The sequence below is a fragment of the Molothrus ater genome, chromosome 18 (assembly GCF_012460135.2).
Source record: "Molothrus ater isolate BHLD 08-10-18 breed brown headed cowbird chromosome 18, BPBGC_Mater_1.1, whole genome shotgun sequence".
In the NCBI taxonomy this organism is placed as follows: domain Eukaryota; kingdom Metazoa; phylum Chordata; class Aves; order Passeriformes; family Icteridae; genus Molothrus; species Molothrus ater.
The window spans coordinates 11,744,764-11,762,466 of NC_050495.2; the positions used below are offsets into that span (position 1 = coordinate 11,744,764).

A 17,703-nucleotide genomic window follows, 5' to 3' on the forward strand; every position below is an offset into this window, starting at 1 on the left:
CTGGTGGCCAGGGACAGAACTCGAGGAAATGGCACAAAGCTGAGTCAGAGGAGTTTCGGCTGGAGACCGGGAAAAGGTTCTTACCCAGAGGGTGGCTGAGCACTGGAAGAGGCTCCCCAGGGCAAAGCTGGCATAGTTCAAGGAGTGTTTGGATAACGCCCTCAGACAGACAGGCACAGGGTGGGATTGCGGGGGTGTCCTGTGCCCTCTGTGATCCCTGAGGGGCAGCGCGTCCTGGGCACATCAGAATGGCCAGCCGGGCAAGGGAGGGGATTGTCCCACTGTGCTCTGCACTGGGGCAGCCTCACCTTGAATGCTGTGTGCGCTGTTTTGGGCACCACAGTGTAAAAATGACGTTAAGCTATTAGAGACCGTCCAAATGAGGGATGGGGAGGGGTCTGGAGGGGAAGCCTCATGAGGAGCGGCTGAGGGCCCTTTGTTCACCTTGGAGAAACTGAAGGGAAACATCATCGTGCTCTTCAAAATCCTCAGTGCAGGGGGTCAGTGCAGGGGCAGGCACTGATCCCATCTCTGGTGACCAGGGACAGAACTCGAGGAAATGGCACAAAGCTGAGTCAGGGGAGTTTAGGCTGGGTACCGGGAAAAGGTTCTTACCCAGAGGGTGGCAGAGCACTGGAAGAGGCTCCCCAGGGCAAAGCTGGCATAGTTCAAGGAGTGTTTGGATAACTCCCTCAGATAGACAGGGCACAGGCTGGGAATGCTGGGTGCCCTCGGTGATCCCTGAGGGGCGCTCCCAGCTCGGGCCATTCCCCGGCTCTGCCATGGCCGCGGCCCTGCCCGCCCTCAGCGCGGGCCGTCTCCATGGCAACGCCGCCGTGACGTCATCCGCGCGGGCCGTGACGCGCAAGGGCCGCGCGGGCGCGGGGAGCGAGCGGGGTCCGCGCTGAGGGCGCTGAGGGCCGGGAGCGGAGCGGCGGCATGGCCGGGCCGCACCTGCAGCAGCCCAGCTTCCTGCTGGTGGGTGTGAGGACACGGCCTCCTCCTCCTCCTGCTGGGGGAATGCTTCGGGAACGGGCCGGGCCGGGCGGGCACTCAGCGGTGTCTCGGTGCATGGAGCTGCTGTGCTGTCCCGGCCGCTGCAGCCTCGGGTGTGGCGGGAATGCTGAGGGGGGATTGCGCGGTCGTGGCCGCGGTGAGTGCTGTCCCGAGGGAATGCTGAGGGGGGATTGTGGCGGTCATGGCTGCGGTGAGTGCTGTCCTGAAGGAATGCTGAGGGGGGATTGCCGCGGTGAGTGCTGTCCCGAGGGAATGCTGAAGGGGGATTGCCGCGGTGAGTGCTGTCCTGAAGGAATGCTGAGGGGGGATTGTGGCGGTCATGGCTGCGGTGAGTGCTGTCCTGAAGGAATGCTGAGGGGGGATTGTGGCGGTCATGGCTGCGGTGAGTGCTGTCCTGAAGGAATGCTGAGGGGGGATTGTGGCGGTGAGTGCTGTCCCGAGGGAATGCTGAGGGGGGATTGTGGCGGTGAGTGCTGTCCTGAGGGAATGCTGAGGGGGATTGCCGCGGTGAGTGCTGTCCTGCCCGGCCCGGCAGCCGTGATCGCATTTCCTGTGTGGTTTGTACCAGGCCACGCTGAAGGCAGATTGTGTCAATAAACCCTTCGCGCAGAGGTGCCGCGATCTGGAGACCATCATCGAGGAGCTGCCTGCCAAGGTGAGCAGCCCCTGCCTCTCCAGAACCTCCCTGCTTGGCATGATTCAGGGAAACTGGTTTTTATATTACTGCTTAGATTGTTCCTCTCTGTCTTATCAAGACAATCTGTCTGGAACGGGCTGCCCAGGGAGGTGCTCAGGGAAGTGGCACTCAGTGCCAGGGTCTGGTTGACTCGGTGGTGTCTGGTCACAGGATGGACTCGATGATCTCAGCTCTTTTCCATCCTAACTGATTCTGTGATTCTGGGTTTTGGGGACCTCCATTGAAGCAGTGGGAATGCAGTGTGGCCAAGAATTAAGAACCTTTCCTAGTCATAAGGGTTGTTTCATTTCACCACCCTTTATTAATACTTTTCAGCCTCAGTTTACAAAGAAAACTTGTTTTTAAAATGTGGCAAATAACTGCAAGTGATGCTGATGAGCATTGTTGTAACTTCAGTAGGATCAGAAATCAGGATAGGTGTCCCATTTTTGCCATGCTGTAGTGCAATGTTTTGAATGGATGATCTGCCCAGTGATAACCCAGAAACAGCCATAAATAAAGGCTGACATATCTCTGTGTGTTCTAGTACATGCAGGAGAGATTGTCCAAGTGAGGAGAGATTGTCCAAGTGAGGAATTGTGCACATGAATTCTTTTTGTCTGTTTTCCCTGCAGGAACTCCATGGCATCTTCCCATGGCTGGTGGAGAGCATTTTTGGCAGCCTGGATGGCATCATCGTGGGCTGGAACCTTCGCTGCCTGCAGGGAAGAACAAACCCTAATGAATATTCTGTGGCTTTGGATTTCCTGGATCCCAGGTGAACTCATTAATTTCAGCACAGATTAAGAAATGAATTGGTGAACAAATGACCAGTGTTTGGCCTTTTTCCACTGTGCAAAGCTAAGCTCACAGAAGTGAGGCAACAGAGGGGTTTTTATTCACCATGGGATTCCCTTTCTGATGCTTGTTTGCAGTGGCCCAATGATGAAGCTGGTTTACAAACTCCAAGCAGAAGAGTACAGATATGATTTCCCAGTCTCATATCTTCCAGTGAGTAACTGACTAGTTTGTAACAAGGGAATGTAGTTGTTGTGGCAGCTGTTGGAACTTGGCATGCACTTTGTACTTACATTTCAGTGTAGGCCAAAGTGTGGCCTCAGTGCTCCAGGTTAGGAGCAGACCCCATTTCTTGAAATGGCTCTTGAGTGGAGGAGGAGAGTCCCAGCCATAAAATCTCTAGGAGATTGTGGTTCTCAGCAGCTGGATGTGTGTGTTCAGCCAAGAAAGCTGCACTGTGATTCTTACTCTGTCCCCAGAGAGAGTTGTTGGTTACTGGTAGTTGCAGGATTGAAAGTAGTTTTCTAAGTTTATCACAGAGCCTGTGTGTGTGCCTGTGTGTTTGAAGTCTGACTGCTCTCCTGGATGTGAAGTGTCACATTTCCAGCAGAAGTGTTCATCTGCAGAGTTGTTTTGCTGTGTTTCTTGCTACCACCTACATACTGTCTAGAAATTGGTTCAGATAGTCCTACAGGCTTTGACAAAAGGAAACCTCATTTAACTGTACGATAATTGCTGGTCCACAGCTCAGTTACCTGACAAAACCAGCAGCCAAACAGCAATACTCTGCTGCTCCCACTTCAACTGGGAAAGTTACTGTGAAGGCTTTTTAAAAAAATACTGAATTTAAATTTAAAAAATACTGAATACTCATTTTCAGAGAGAAAGTTGAGAGTTTTCAACTTTCCCTGTTCAACACTGCATTTGGACACAGAACTGCTGCAATGCAATAAAATCACTGAGCTGAATGTAGAGATCAGCCCAGAATGCAGAATCTCACCATCTGAAATCATACTTTGCAATATGCTGAGGAGCCAGATTAATATTCCATTACTCTCTCTTTCAGGGCCCTGTGAAGGCTTCAATACAAGAGCAGGTTCTCCCAGAGTGCTCTTTATACCACAACAAAGTCCAGTTTCCTTCATCTGGTGGTTTGGGTTTGAATTTGGCTCTTAGTATCCTTTTAATTGTTGAGTATCTTATTTTTTAAAATATCTAAAACTGAGAGATCATGAGTGTTTCTGTTAAACATTTCTTATCAGTGTGGGGTAAATCCTGGTCATGCTGAAGAGTTTGGGCTGATTAAAAATGTTTAGATTACAATTTAAAATAAACGTGTCCTCTTGTCAACCCTTCTTGGAGGAATTTCTGGCCTTAATCAAGTCAACAACAAAATTCCCAGTGTTTCTCAGCAGAGGCTGTATTTCACAATTCTTGTTTTTGTAACTGCTTGTAGTTTATGCAATATAGTAGGAAAAGGGCACGTTCACTTTGCAGCTGGAGAATTTTGGAAGCAGTGTAGCTGGAGCTGTGCTGGTTTCAGTTTGAAGTAGTCAGATGTGCCAAGAGTAGCACAGAACACTTTGTCACACAGAGAACCCCTCAATCACCAATGTTTCAGCCAGCTGGAGAGCAAGAAGCCAAGGCTGAATTTGCTCAAAAGCTCTAGCAATGTACTTTAGCATTGACAAATTACAAATGTAGTGTTTATTCAGCATCTCCCAATATCCAACAGCTGTACCTGCTTTTATTATGTGATCCTTAACTCTCTTCTTCCAGATCCATTTGAATATTACATGTTTTACTTTGCAATCAGTTTGATTACACAGAAGGTAAGTACCTTTCACATTTTTCCCCTTAAAATAGTATTGGCCTTTCTCCATAATTCTCTTAAGAGCCTGCTGGGGTGCTGTGTAGCTAAATGAACAGCAGTTTCATCTGTTCTGTTGGAATTTGTTATTGCTTTGGTTCACTTGGTGATCCAAGACTGGATACTAAACAAAAGACCCACCCTGGATTCACCAGTAAGCAGTCATGGCAGCAAGGAGCAGGCAGTGGGTTCCAAATGGTTTCTGTCCCCCTGTAGCCAGTGAGGGTTTCTCTACAGTCAGAGCCACAGCTTGCTGCTGTGGGCTGTGGTTTTTGGTTCCTCTGCCTGTTGTTACCTCTCTTCTGCTTGGTTACAGTCATTGCTGCAGCAGCCCTTCTGTCACAGCTCCTTTTCCTTTGCTCCCAGGGCTCTTTGCTGCCAGTTCACCCTTTCTAACACTGGGCTTCTGCTTTTTTATGCTGAGGGGGTCTGACATCACCCCCCAGCACTGGTTTAAAGCAGCAGTGTTTAAGCCCAGGTACACCTGTGTGTCTCTTGCAGAACTCACCTGTCACCCATCACGTCAGCCCTTCCAACAGTGCTTATTTCATCCTGGTGGACACGTACCTCAAGTGTTTCCTGCCCACAGAGGGAAGTGTCCTTCCCCCACCTTCTTCAAACCCTGGGGGAGCCATCCCTTCCCCTACTCCCAGGTAATGGCTCCAGTGTCAGGGGAAAATTGTGGGAACAGTGCAGGCAAAATATGGCTTGTTGGAACAAAACCAAACTATAGAAACACCTCCACACTTGATCTGTGTGTGATCTTATTACATAGGAACAGTGGTGCAGTGTTTGGTTATGGTTAGAGTTGAAGTAATTGGTAATTACAGGAAGTTGCAGAAGTTTGAAATGTGTAATCAATTATACAGTTTGAAAGACTGTTTTAAAGTGTATAAAATACTGATTCAAAGCAGTGATACATCCCTCCATCCCCCTGTGCTGCACCAAGCCCTCCTGACTTGTGTCATTCCATGCATTTGTCCTCCAGGTCCCCAGCAGTGCCTTTCTCCTCCTATGGCATGCACCACACCAGCCTGCTGAAGAGGCACATTGCCCACCAGCCCTCTGTGAACGCTGACCCAGCCTCCCAGGAGATCTGGAGATCAGAAACACTGCTTCAGGTACCTGGCATTTAAGGAAGGAAATGCCCTGCTCACTGAGGGATCTCTTCTTGTTAAAGCAGAGGCAGGTTGGCCAGTTTGCTTTAGCTTGGTTTTGGAATTGAGCAGTGCAGCTGTTGCTTCCTGTTAATGCAGCGAAGAACCACTGTGAGGCTGTTCAGTTCTAGCTTGGAAAGGCACTTAATACCTTTTCTTAGACTAAGGATCTAACAACTGATCTCAGGCATTTGAGTATTTTTTTCTGGAAAAGTTTCTGCATCTGATTTTCTTTTTTAAATCTTACACCAGTTCTATACTCTATGCAAAAGCAAAGATTAAACGCAGCCAGGTTGGTTTTGTTCATTATCAAGGGAAGGAAAAGAAAATCTGGATTTAGCAATTATTCTGAAACAAGTTCCTATCATGTTGCTGAGCAATTGATGCCTGGCAGGTGCTGAGAGTTTGTCATCTCAGCCATTGGCATAACCTGGAACATCTTGAATAGGTGCTGTCTATTTACCAGTACAGCTCAGTTTTCAAGTTATATCCTGTGGTCTTCCTTATATTATCTTCTGACTGACAGTGTGGGATTGCTTCTCTTTCCCTAGCTGAGAAAATACTTGTTTTGCAGATCTTTGTTGAAATGTGGCTTCATCATTACTCACTGGAAATGTATCAGAAAATGCAGTCCCCTCACGTCAAGGTAATAGTTTGTGCTGCACTTGTGCACATCACCTGGTGGTTGAGCTCTTACCTTGGGGTAAATCTCCTGTTCTGTGCAGAATTTATTTTTGTGTATTGGTCCAAAGGAAAGAAATAACTTATCAGAGTATCTACATAAGTGTGCCAGAGTTGATAATCCAGTTACAAAGAATGTTGTGAATAAGTGTGTCATCCAGATTTGCCTTCATTGCAGAAGTTGTGTTAGTTTTGTTCTGGTTTTCGTTTCTTTTTTTTGTTCAAGATGAGTTTGTGGGATGGTCACAACAATCTGAACATCAAAGTACTAATGATTGAGAAGATGCCACTATAAAACCATTGTGTTAAATCCCACTGGGGCAACATGACTGCTAAAAATAGCCAAAATTGATTTCCAGCAGAGATAGCAACTGTTACTGAAATACCAATTAGTCATTTCGAACATCCATAACCATTTTTAGCCTAAATCCAAATTTTAAAAAATCTTTCTAAACTGCTATTTTTATTGTTTCATGTTCCAAAATGTGCTTTTCACCATAATGGTGTCAGAAGCAGTTCTGTAGCTACAGAATTTGGATTATCTGACAAGCTCTTGCTCAGATAATACACTGTTGTAAGCAGTTTGTGGTGGCCTGTTCAGTAACAAACTACTGCATGTAAGAAGTAAGTAAGTGTTGGGGAGGCTAAGATTGAAGGCATTATAATTGTAAAGGGAATTTGAAGGAGAAAATACTGATCCTCTGAATTCCCTCTGGGTCACAGTGGGACTTTCATAGAAGGGGAGAGAAATAATAAAAGTTACTCAGGATTTTTTCCTGTGTGGAAGTGCAATATGGGAGTTGACTGAAAAATTCTAATCCTTCACTCCACAGGATATGAAATAAAACACATTTATATTTTGCTAGGGAAAAACATTGGAGAGCTGAAATGTGATGGGGTTTGTCTTTTATTGTCAAAGTTGAGGTCAAAATGCAAACTCACTAATGTTGCAAAGTCTCCACTTGGGACTCCCAGCAGCATGGCTGTGCACCTGTGATGGAAAGGCTTTGCTTGAAGTACCTTTGGTCTGTCTGTCTGTCCAGTCTCTGTGCATCAAGCGCTGTGCTTAGGCCAGAAATGATGATTGCTTTAAACTTCTCTCCTCTGTTCACCCTCTGTATTTCAGATGCTTTCTTCTAGCACTAGGGAGCAGCAGTTGCAGACAATGCCTCTGCACCTTATGGTGGAGTAGGGCCTAGGTAGAGCTTACAGTTCTCTGAAATCAGCACTTCAGGATCCTCCACAAGGTGTGTTGAGCCACAGCCTGAGGCCATAACTCCCTGATGGTATTTTAGTTTCATTTTTGATGGGAAGTAATCATGAACACGTAAAATAGGAAGTCTTCCTCTTTGGGGGGGTGGAACAGTGGAATGGGGGACTGGAATTCCCCATGAGATACGTGAATGGATGAAGGATCTCTCCTGCAGGACTGAGGAAAGGTTCCAGATCAGCTGGGGGCAGGACTGTTCATTAGCCTGAGCTTTGTAGCCTGGGTGGGCTGGGGAGAGCAGTCTGCCTTGTAGTTCCTCAGATGAGGAAGTAGAACATCCAAAAGTGGAAGTTCTGTTTTAACACAAGCATTAAAGACCTTGACTGGAAACCCAAGATGGCCCTATTCCTTATTCTTAAAATTATTGATAATTCTGCAAGTTCACTTGATTGCATTTAGCCTTCTGTGGGTTTGGGAGGAAGGGTAATCAGTGACCATTCAGTGCTGCAGCTAGAGCTGTTTGACCATCAGTGTTTTGCAATGGCTGCATGTCTGTTTTGGAAGGTGGGATGAGGTTCTGTAGAACTTGCTCGCTCTTTGTCCAGCAGCCAGATTTGTTTGCTTTCATGGGCCAAAGAGATCTCAGATAAGTAACTTCCTTGAGAAGGAGAGTCATAGATTTTTCCTTAAGCCTTGGTAATGTCATCACAGACTTCCCTTTGTAAGTAGAAGGCAGTGGAATGGGAATGAATAGTAAACAATTTCTTTTGAGAAGATACACATTACAGCTTTGAAATCTTCTTGGGTCTGCTGTGAGCCTGAGGTTGATGCCATTTGCTATGCTGTCATTGTTTTCCCTTTTAATTCAACTATTTTCCAATTCTTTTGTCTGTTTGTTTTTTCTCTCTCTGATGATCTAGAGTCCAAGTGTGCAGCAGCTTTTTTTCCTATTCCCTTCTGCTGTTACCACAAGAAACACTTAAAAAGAAGTAGTTTGATCAAACTTTATGTCATGCTTCCTGACCTTCCAATGCCAGGTGTTCAGCCCCCAGCACTGCATGTGGAACACCCATGAAAATCCAGGGGGTTGCAGGTTCCTGTGGCAGGGAGTCAGTTTGGAAGCAGACAATCTGCCCAAGCTCTTGGGGAGCCTGCAGGAGCCATCCTGCCACTCCAAGGGTGTGGAACCAAAAGCTGCCAAACTGTCAGCAGAGGAGATGGGCTAGAGGCTGTTGAAAGACAGCAGAGGTGTGATCTGGAGAGTTAGTTTAGATGCCTGACAACAGTCATTGGGGTCTGTGTAGTGTACATTTTTTGTTTTATGTTTTTTCATTAATTTCATACATGTGTGTCACTGTTGCTACAGTATCCTCTTCACTGTTACAGTCAGAAAATGCTGGTCAGGTTGTTCCTTCAAGGAGGGATCTGACTGAGGCTTGCAGAGACTTCAGTGTTATGGCAAGGTGACTTTTGCATCAGCATTCCTGTGCTAGGTATGTCTTTGCCTTTTTAGATGTGTAATGTTTCCCTAACAGCAAAAGTAATTTCCTTTTTTGAGGAAATTCACAGGAACTGCAGCCTTCCCAAATGGCCTTTAAGTAGAGAGAATACACAGGATTTCTCTGGACAGGAAAGTTCAATTTGAACTTCTTCCACATACAAACTGTGCTTCTCCAGCAGAACAGGAAGAAACGACAAAGTTTTCAAAACAGATGTAGAAAAGCTTGCAGAATATTGCTCTCTTACTCCATTTTTAATAGACAGTGTGTAAATCCTTGTTGCTGCAGTTCAATTCACTTCTGAAATGGGGAATTTATTTGGCAAAAGTTTCACATCCCCCAGTCCTTGCTCTGAGCTCAGCAAAGAGAACAGCCAATTTTTTGATACTTGCTCCCAGTTGTTTTTCCAAGTTGACAAAGGATAAGAAACACTATGAATCAATCCACTGAACACCAGAAAAAAGAGGATACTGTGGCTGCAGTTGTTATTGTGATATGTTGTCCCTGACTGTATTTGTGATGTTCATTTTTCCCCCCACCCTTCTTCCTTGGGCTCATTCTCACTTTTTTTTTTCTCTTGCTCTCTTCTCTCCTTTTTTCCCTCCCCCCTTCCTTTTTGTTTCTGTTGTCTCAGCTGGAGGTTCTCCACTACCGACTCAGTATCTCCAGTAAACACCACGGTAGTCCTGCCCAATCCAGCTACCAGGCCCTCCACGCATACCAAGTATTACCATCTTTTCATTTGGTTTCCTTTTTTAAGAATCTTGTTCCATCATATAATCTGCCAAGTGTATTGGTGCTGGCTGTACAGCAGCTCCTTCTGCCAAGGTGTGGTTTTATAATTTGGCAACGTTGCATTGAAATTCACCAAATTGTTCAGTGAAACAGATACTGAGAGATGTTAGCAAAGGTGATGGAGAAAAGAGTTAAACTCTAGCATGTTATGAGGACTGATTGGAAACTGGATTTCTAGAAATGCATTTTTGCAATTTAAGACTTACCAGCTATGCTGTTTTTTGGCACCAAAGCTGTCTCCACCAATGGCAGATTTCTGCCTCTCACTCAGTAGTCATTTAAGCAAACCTTGCGTGGAAGAAAAGATCAGAATTTGCATGGCTGTCACCCAGATTAAGGTAGGTAACATCTGGGGGTTTTTAGCCAAGGAAATGTCATTGGATAATACTAAATTTGTGGTGGCAATGTCAGTTTGGCTGTCCACTTTTGCAAAAGCACAAGTGGTACATTTGCAGATTGTTCAGGAAATGTGCATGCAGAAACATTCCTGGTGGAACAGATTGCTGATTCCTCTTTTCCTACTTCAGCCCTTTATTCATTGGGTCTTCATTTTGGGAATGGGGAGGGTTGAGCTTATGTACTATAAAGCTCTTTAGCACTACATGGCATTTCCCTGCTCTTTAATCCTTTTTTTGTTTTGTTTTAATTAAGTGCTATGATATCTCAAGGTGCTGTTTAGAAAGGAACACAGAAAGTACTACTTTAAATCTTTTTTACTGTTATATTCATTTAATTACTGTATTAAGAGTTAACAATGGCACACATCCATCCTGTACAAAAAGGTTTGACAACAAAAACCCTTTTGGGGAAAAGTAGTTTTTAAACCAATGACATTGATAATGGTGGTGATCCAGGCTAAGAGGAAATTGTAAGAGCTGCTATGTGGAGAAACTACTAACATCACCCAAAATGATGTATTGAAATAGGGTGGTTTTGTAAGTTCCAAAGGTACCTTCAGGGGGGACTTGGGGTTTTTAAAATTGCACCTGTTCAAGGCCTGTAGCAGAGTACTGAGCCTCTCTAATTGCTGTGGAGATCCTGGTCCAAACTCCAAGGACCACACAACTTCTTGGAGTTCTACCTTCTTGCATAAACTCACCAGGAGTGTTGGAAATGTGCTGATACGAGTTGGAGCTGGCAAAAACAAGCCCAGCCTTCATTAGAAGTGGTAAAGGTTTAACCAGTCCCAGGCCTGGCTGCACTGCAGGGCTGTGTCTGTCATGGAGCCTGGAGTGAATGTCCCAGTGTGTTCAGAATCTCAGAGAGTGTAAAAAGGCATCTGCTGTGCCTCAGGCATTGCTGAGAGAGGACACAGACACAGACACTCCCTCCCTGCCTCAAGCACTGGAAACTTCTTGCAGCTAATCCCATACACCTTTCCAGCACTTTCCATTATATTTGCAGCTGTAACTTACATTTCATGTACATTATTCTTCTCAACTTTTGTGAAACAGAATACAACCTCAAAAATCTGCCTTCAGTGGTGGATTGGTATTAGTTCAGTACTCTTAGTAGCAAAGGAGTTGGTGCTTTGAAGCAGCACTTCTGTGCCTCATTCACCTCCCTGCTGTGTCACACACTCCCTTCTTAGGAGTAACATCACTGTGGCTCACCATCACTCCTGGTGCTGCTCCCACACAGGCTGTTCTCCCCTGAGGGTGTTGGAACCAACAGGATCTCACAGGGCTTAAACCAGGTCCTGTTCTTACTGTAACTGTCCAGGATTGTTCTCTCCTGTAAGGCCGCTGAGTACCAGCATAGGAAGGAGAACTCAGTACAGCCAGCCATGGGTATAAGCAAAGGACCTGCTGTGCTTCTGCAGCAAGGAACTTGTAGCCATAATGAAAGGCTGAATGTTCTTTTTTCAATAAAGGGTAAGTCAAAATCTACCAGTTATTCTGTTCTTTAAAGCTAGCCCAAAATTCAGTGCATTAGAGTACTGTAGATAACTTTTCTTACAATCCAAATTTGCTGCTGTTTCTTAGTGAACTGATGGCAGAAGATTGATGCAGCTTGTCCTGGGGAGCAAACCTGTCCAAAATCAGGTGGCACCAAACTATGGTGAAGAACCTAGAAGGAAAAGAGCATTTCCTGTATTTTGATCTGAGAATATAATTTTCCTGAATTCCCTGGACTTAGCAAATGACACTCATTAGGTGCCTCTCTTTTACTTTGAATCCAGGAGTCATTCAAGCCCACTGAAGAGCATGTGCTAGTGGTAAGACTGCTTGTGAAGCATCTGCATGCTTTCAGCAACAGCCTGAAACCAGAGCCTCTCTCCCCTTCAGCCCACTCCCACACAGCCAGCCCACTGGAGGAGTTTAAAAGGTTGGTACAGGAGCATGTCTCTGAGGTGTACAGAACTGAAAAGCTGAGCTTTCTCCATGAACATCTCAGCTTTCTTTGAGAGGTTGAATTAGGCTGTTTGGATGCTAAATACAGAAGTATGTTATTAAAGGTATATGAGAGCTAATGGATTATGTTTCTCACATCCTCTGAGGGAGGGCATCTTCAGCAGCAGCTATTGCACCAGTCTATAGAGAAAAGAAAATGCTACCAGAGGATTCTGGCCAAAATTAGTTTACTATTTGGTATTTAATAATTTGAGTTGAAATTCAATGGCTTGAAGTAGTTTCAGTTAAAAAGGAACAAATTTTGCTCAGTTCTTTCTCTATTTGCATTTGTGGAAGTGTGTTGGGTTGGGTGTTTAGTTTTTAAAGTTTGCAGCCAGTTTATACACGTGACTGTCTTCAAATCTCTTTGCAGGGTCGTGATTCCTCGGTTTGTCCAGGAGAAGCTTTATATCTTTTTGCAGCACTGTTTTGGCCACTGGCCTCTGGATGCCTCCTTCAGAGCAGTATGTACTTGCTTCTCCACTTAGTCTGTACTCAACAGAACTAGTTATTAGTTACTAGAACTAGTTACTGCTGTTCAGCAGCTGTTTATTGGTCTTTGTTGTTTCTTGGTCATCTCCTTTTCTAGACCAGTAGAATTCTTTATATAACAAATAACAAAATTACCAAAAAGCCCGTCCTGCTTCCCTTTCCAATAAAGTCCTGGCTCTCATGGGGGTTTATGTGTGACTTTGCCCAGGTTCTTGAGATGTGGCTGAGTTACCTGCAGCCCTGGAGGTACGCGCCCGAGAAGCCCCCGCAGAGCACGGAGCCTTTGCCTCGCAGCGTCTCAGAGAAATGGTGAGAGGGGAGCAGCTGGGACTGATCTGAGCCAAACCTCAAGGAGATCCTGAGTAAAACAGCAGGATTTCAGGAACTATGCACCAACCTGAGTTAAATTCCTCAGTTATTCCTTAGTTATGAGACTAGAGAATGATTTCTTAGAACGCTAGTTTTTGTTTTGAAAGTATTCTTTTGTCTCAGTGTAAATTGACCATCTTTCCAGAGACAGTATAAAACATTCCCTTAGTGCCTTATTTGGTAGAAGACAAAATAACAGTTCTTTAAACAGCTGTACTCACAAATCCTGTGCTCACTTTGACAGGGCTGCCTTCATTCAAGAGAACCTGCTCATGTACACCAAGCTGTTTGTGGGATTTCTCAACAGAGCTCTTCGGACAGACTTGGTCAGTCCAAAAAATGCCCTCATGGTGTTCCGAGTAGCTAAGGTCTTTGCTCAGCCCAATCTAGCTGAAATGATCCTGAAAGGTAAAAGGATATTTTGACATCTTGTGTTGTCCTGTCTCAATCTTTCCTCACAATAGTTACATCTCATTAGCAGAGCTGCACTTCTCTCCCATTTTTCATGCTATTTGCCATTCACAATCTGTCTTCACTAATGTTTGTCAATTGGTCTCTTCTAATCAACACAGATCGCATTTCACAATTTATCTTTAAAGGATAAAGAGCCCAATTACAATTGTCAGTTTTTCTTACACTTGTATTACTTAATTATATACTTCAGGATTTAAACTTTATATATCTCTGAAAGTCTCTTTACTTAGTAAAAGAGTCATGCATGCATTTCAGGATAATTAGGACATAGTGAATTTGGGAGTGGTGAGATTTCACAAGTATCAATGTCTGAAGTATGTTTCTCCACTGCCTTTTGTTGAAAAATGTTACAAATTTAAAATGCTGCTTTGTATGGTCTGCATTAAATGCATGCTGACATTTCCTGCTCTGGGCAGAGAGAGGTAAATAATGAGCACTAATTAAGGCCTCCTTCCCCTTAGAACTCTCTCTCTAAATAAACTTGCCCAGCAGCTTTAAGGCAGCTGGACCTTCCCCAGCAAGACCAATATTATGCACCATTATCTTGAGTGCTTTTTTGGAATTCCAGGAGAACAGTTATTCCTGGAGCCAGAACTTGTGATTCCCCACCGGCAACACCGACTTTTTATGAGCCCCACTCTTGGTGGGAGTTTTTTGTCATCACGGTCTCCAGCTGTTACAGATGCCTCATTTAAGGTGAAGAGTCATGTTTACAGCCTGGAAGGACAGGATTTCCAGTATAAACAGATGTTTGGCACAGAAGTCAGGAATTTGGTAAGCAACAAGCTCCTTTGCACCTGCCTTTCTGCTGTGACAGATGTTCCTCAGTGCTGAGCATCCATATCAGAAGTTAGAAGTAGAAAACTTGACACCCTGCATTCCTGAATAATTTAGTCTCCTAATTTTAGTTTTCTTCTGGACCCACAGCTGTACAAATCTGCTTCTCTTTGATAAATAGTAAGTTCATGTAACAGCTTGCTGCCTTGGAGCAGGATATGGTATTTCCTCTCAAACATGCTTACTGTGATCTTCTGGTTGATCAGTACCTACCAGCAACTCAGACAAAAGCAGCAGGAAAAAGAAAAAAAGCAGCTGAAGAACCTAAGCAGCTCTGAGGTTTCTTAAATGCTCCAACAGAACTGCCTCTGCCCTATTGGAAATCCAGCTAACAGCACAAATCCATATGCACTAAGGGAGTCAGTTTGCCTGGATTGCTCTCACTTTCAGCTGTCAAGGAACAGTTTTATCCATGTATTGATGCTTAGTAGACCTTTATCTTTGTCCCACACAATTTTTGGTCTTTGTTTTAGGTGTTAAAACTGGCCCAGTTAATTTGTCAGGCACAGCAGACAGCAAAGTCCATATCAGACCATTCTGCAGAGACCATGGCCAGCCAGTCCTTCTTCTCGTGGTTTAGATTCACACCATCTGAGGTGAATGGCTCCTACACAGGCAATGACCTTGATGAAATTGGGCAGGACAGCATCAAAAAAACAGATGAATATTTAGAGAAGGCACTGGAATATTTGTGCCAGATCTTTAAGGTAAGTAACATCTTTCTAAGAACTTGGCAGCAAGAACAAGAGTCAGGATTTGTCAAATGTACATCTGTGTCTCTTATACTGTGTGGGGTCACAAAGCTGTCCAGAGACCTTGCTAGTAAATTCTAACATCTTCTCAATTTGCCTGCTTCAAAACCCATTTTCAATGTAGATGGAATTAAGTGTTATGAATTTTTAAGTATCAAACCCACTTTAAGTGATGACTCTTTTGGACTGTATAATTTATACCAAACCTGTTTATACCAAGGCTGTCCTCTTGTTTCCAAACAGGCAATTTTAAAAACTCTCCTGTGTCTTCTAAATGTAGAGCTGTAAAAATACAACTGCAGCTATGGATGAACTGTTAAACTTAAAAATAACAGATGAATTTCTCTCAGCCACACTCCCTTGTACAGAATTGCCCTAGGAGACAGCTCTTTGATACTCCTTGGGGGCTAAGGGGGATACAAACCATAGCAGTAATCTAGAATTGGACAAGAACAAACAAATCTGGAGAGGTTTATGTCATTTTAATGTCTGAGGTGCTCTTAAGCAGTTCTTGGTATCTGAGCTGGCTGTCAAAAACTTCCAAGGCTAATGAGTTTGTGAAGTGAGAAATAAATTAAATAGGGGTGGATCAAACACCTGCTTTAGAACTGTGATATTCTTGTGTAGCTGAGTGAAGCCCAGCTGACCCAGATGATGATGAAGTGTGGGACAGCTCAAGATGAGAATGGAAAGAAACAACTTCCAGATTGCATTGCCAGTGAGAATGGCCTCATCCTCACACCCCTTGGCAGGTACCAGGTGAGAGAAAAGCCCACTGCCTGGGCTGTTCTTGAAAATACAAGAGAAATGCAATTTCCCTGGGGCTAAGGGAGGTGCCAGTTCAAAGCTGGTTCAGGTGGGAGCTGCAGGATGAGGTGTTGCTTTTCCCCTTGCTAGATCATAAATGGCTTACGAAGGTTTGAGCTGCAGTACCAGGGGGACACTGAGCTCCAGCCCATCCGCAGCTACGAGAACGCAGCTCTGGTGCGGCTGCTGTTCCGCCTGTCCTCGGCACTCAACGAGAGGGTGAGCACAGCACTGACCTCCTGCTCCTGCTGCTCCTCCTGCTCCTGCTCCTCTTCCTCCTGCTCCTGCTCCTCCTCCTCCTCCTCCTCCTGCTCCTGCTCCTCCTGCTCCTCCTGCTCCTGCTCCTCCTCCTGCTCCTCCTCCTGCTCCTGCTCCTCCTGCTCCTCCTGCTCCTCCTGCTCCTCCTGCTCCTGCTCCTGCTCCTGCTCCTGCTCCTGCTCCTCCTGCTCCTCCTGCTCCTCCTGCTCCTCCTGCTCCTCCTGCTCCTCCTGCTCCTGCTCCTCCTGCTCCTCCTGCTCCTCCTGCTCCTCTTCCTCCTGCTCCTGCTCCTCCTGCTCCTCCTCCTGCTCCTCCTGCTCCTCCTGCTCCTCCTGCTCCTCCTGCTCCTCCTGCTCCTCCTGCTCCTGCTCCTCCTCCTCCTCCTCCTCCTCCTCCTGCTCCTCCTGCTCCTCCTGCTCCTCCTGCTCCTCCTGCTCCTCCTGCTCCTGCTCCTCCTGCTCCGCTTCCTCCTGCTCCTCCTGCTGCTCCTGCTCCTCCTCCTGCTCCTGCTCCTCCTGCTCCTGCTCCTGCTCCTCCTGCTCCTCCTGCTCCTGCTCCTCCTGCTCCTCCTGCTCCTGCTCCTCCTCCTCCTCCTGGCCTTCCCCCTGCACATTCCTGTTCTACGTCACCTGTACCTGTGGGATACTTGGTTTGTTCTTACTCCATCTTCACTGTGGGCTAGATGGGTATTTTCTAGTAGTAGAGGCCTGCTTCTCTGCCTGTAATTCTGCTTTTCCTACACAAAGCATTGCATTGTGATTTATTAGGGGACTCATGGTTGATCAGCAGGGGAGTAACATGCAGAGTGAATGCTTCTAAACAGGAAAAGTAAATTCTTTTCTTAGTGCACACTTGCCTTGTGTTTTCACACCTAAGCCATTTCTGCTGTTTAAAAGTGCAGTTTGATCCCTATAATCCTCACTCTCTATACTAAGAAAATCATAAAATAAGTTACTTTATGACAGCATTTGCAGAAGGACACTAACTTTTAAATGCCTCTTTCCTCAGTTTGCTGATCAGATGGAAGTGCTTTGCTCCAGGGATGATTTTGTTGGCAGACTGTGTCGCTATCACCTGACCAACCCCCAGCTCATACAGAAAATCAGGTACAGCCCCGTGGTGAGGGACAGAACGAGCCAGAACTGGGGACCCAGGATCAGCCTGAGGTTTCTGGCCAGCTACAGGACTCTGATCTCTTTGCTGATGATCTACTTCCTTGCATCCTGGTTTTATGTTGGGCCAGTTGGCTGCACATTCATTATCCTCACTGGATATTTTCTTTATGCTGTAATAATGACTTTTTTCTTCGAAGGATGGAAACCACATGAACACTAGTTTCCTCTTCCTGGCTTCTAGAAATAAATGTTTTAAGGATGAGCCTGAGATTCCATGACTAAAATGTTTTAATTATATCAGCTCTTCCTAAAATATTTTTAATACTAAAGTTAACGGAGTTTTATAAACATTGATGTGGCCTTGTAGAGATAATCAATGTAAATTTTATTTTTATAAAAGTCTTCCTGTAGACTCGAGTGAATATGTTGTTTGGGTTTTTTGTTTTTGAGGGGGGAAGAATGAGCCATGAGTATTTATAAACCTGCAGTCATGCCACAGGTGC

The 17,703-nt window shown here is 45.3% G+C and overlaps 1 protein-coding gene across 2 annotated transcripts; it reads left to right on the plus strand.

The window, feature by feature from the left end:
- Nucleotides 1–878: 878 nt before the first annotated feature.
- SMPD4 (sphingomyelin phosphodiesterase 4) lies at nt 879–17,617 on the plus strand. 2 transcript variants are annotated; one of them, XM_036393297.2, is made up of 19 exons: nt 879–978; nt 1,586–1,672; nt 2,329–2,471; nt 2,629–2,704; nt 3,558–3,666; nt 4,271–4,323; nt 4,863–5,014; nt 5,350–5,482; nt 6,093–6,164; nt 9,543–9,632; nt 11,886–12,031; nt 12,470–12,560; nt 12,797–12,897; nt 13,202–13,365; nt 14,000–14,205; nt 14,742–14,975; nt 15,648–15,779; nt 15,918–16,046; nt 17,094–17,617. In XM_036393297.2, exons 1-19 carry the CDS (start codon nt 940–942, stop codon nt 17,418–17,420), a joined length of 2,484 nt encoding a protein of 827 aa, XP_036249190.1. In that variant the 5' UTR covers nt 879–939; the 3' UTR covers nt 17,421–17,617. The 2 variants fall into 2 exon arrangements, with proteins under 2 accessions (XP_036249190.1, XP_036249191.1); XM_036393298.2 differs by lacking the exon at nt 9,543–9,632 and having other exon boundaries at nt 925–978.
- Nucleotides 17,618–17,703: the final 86 nt, after the last annotated feature.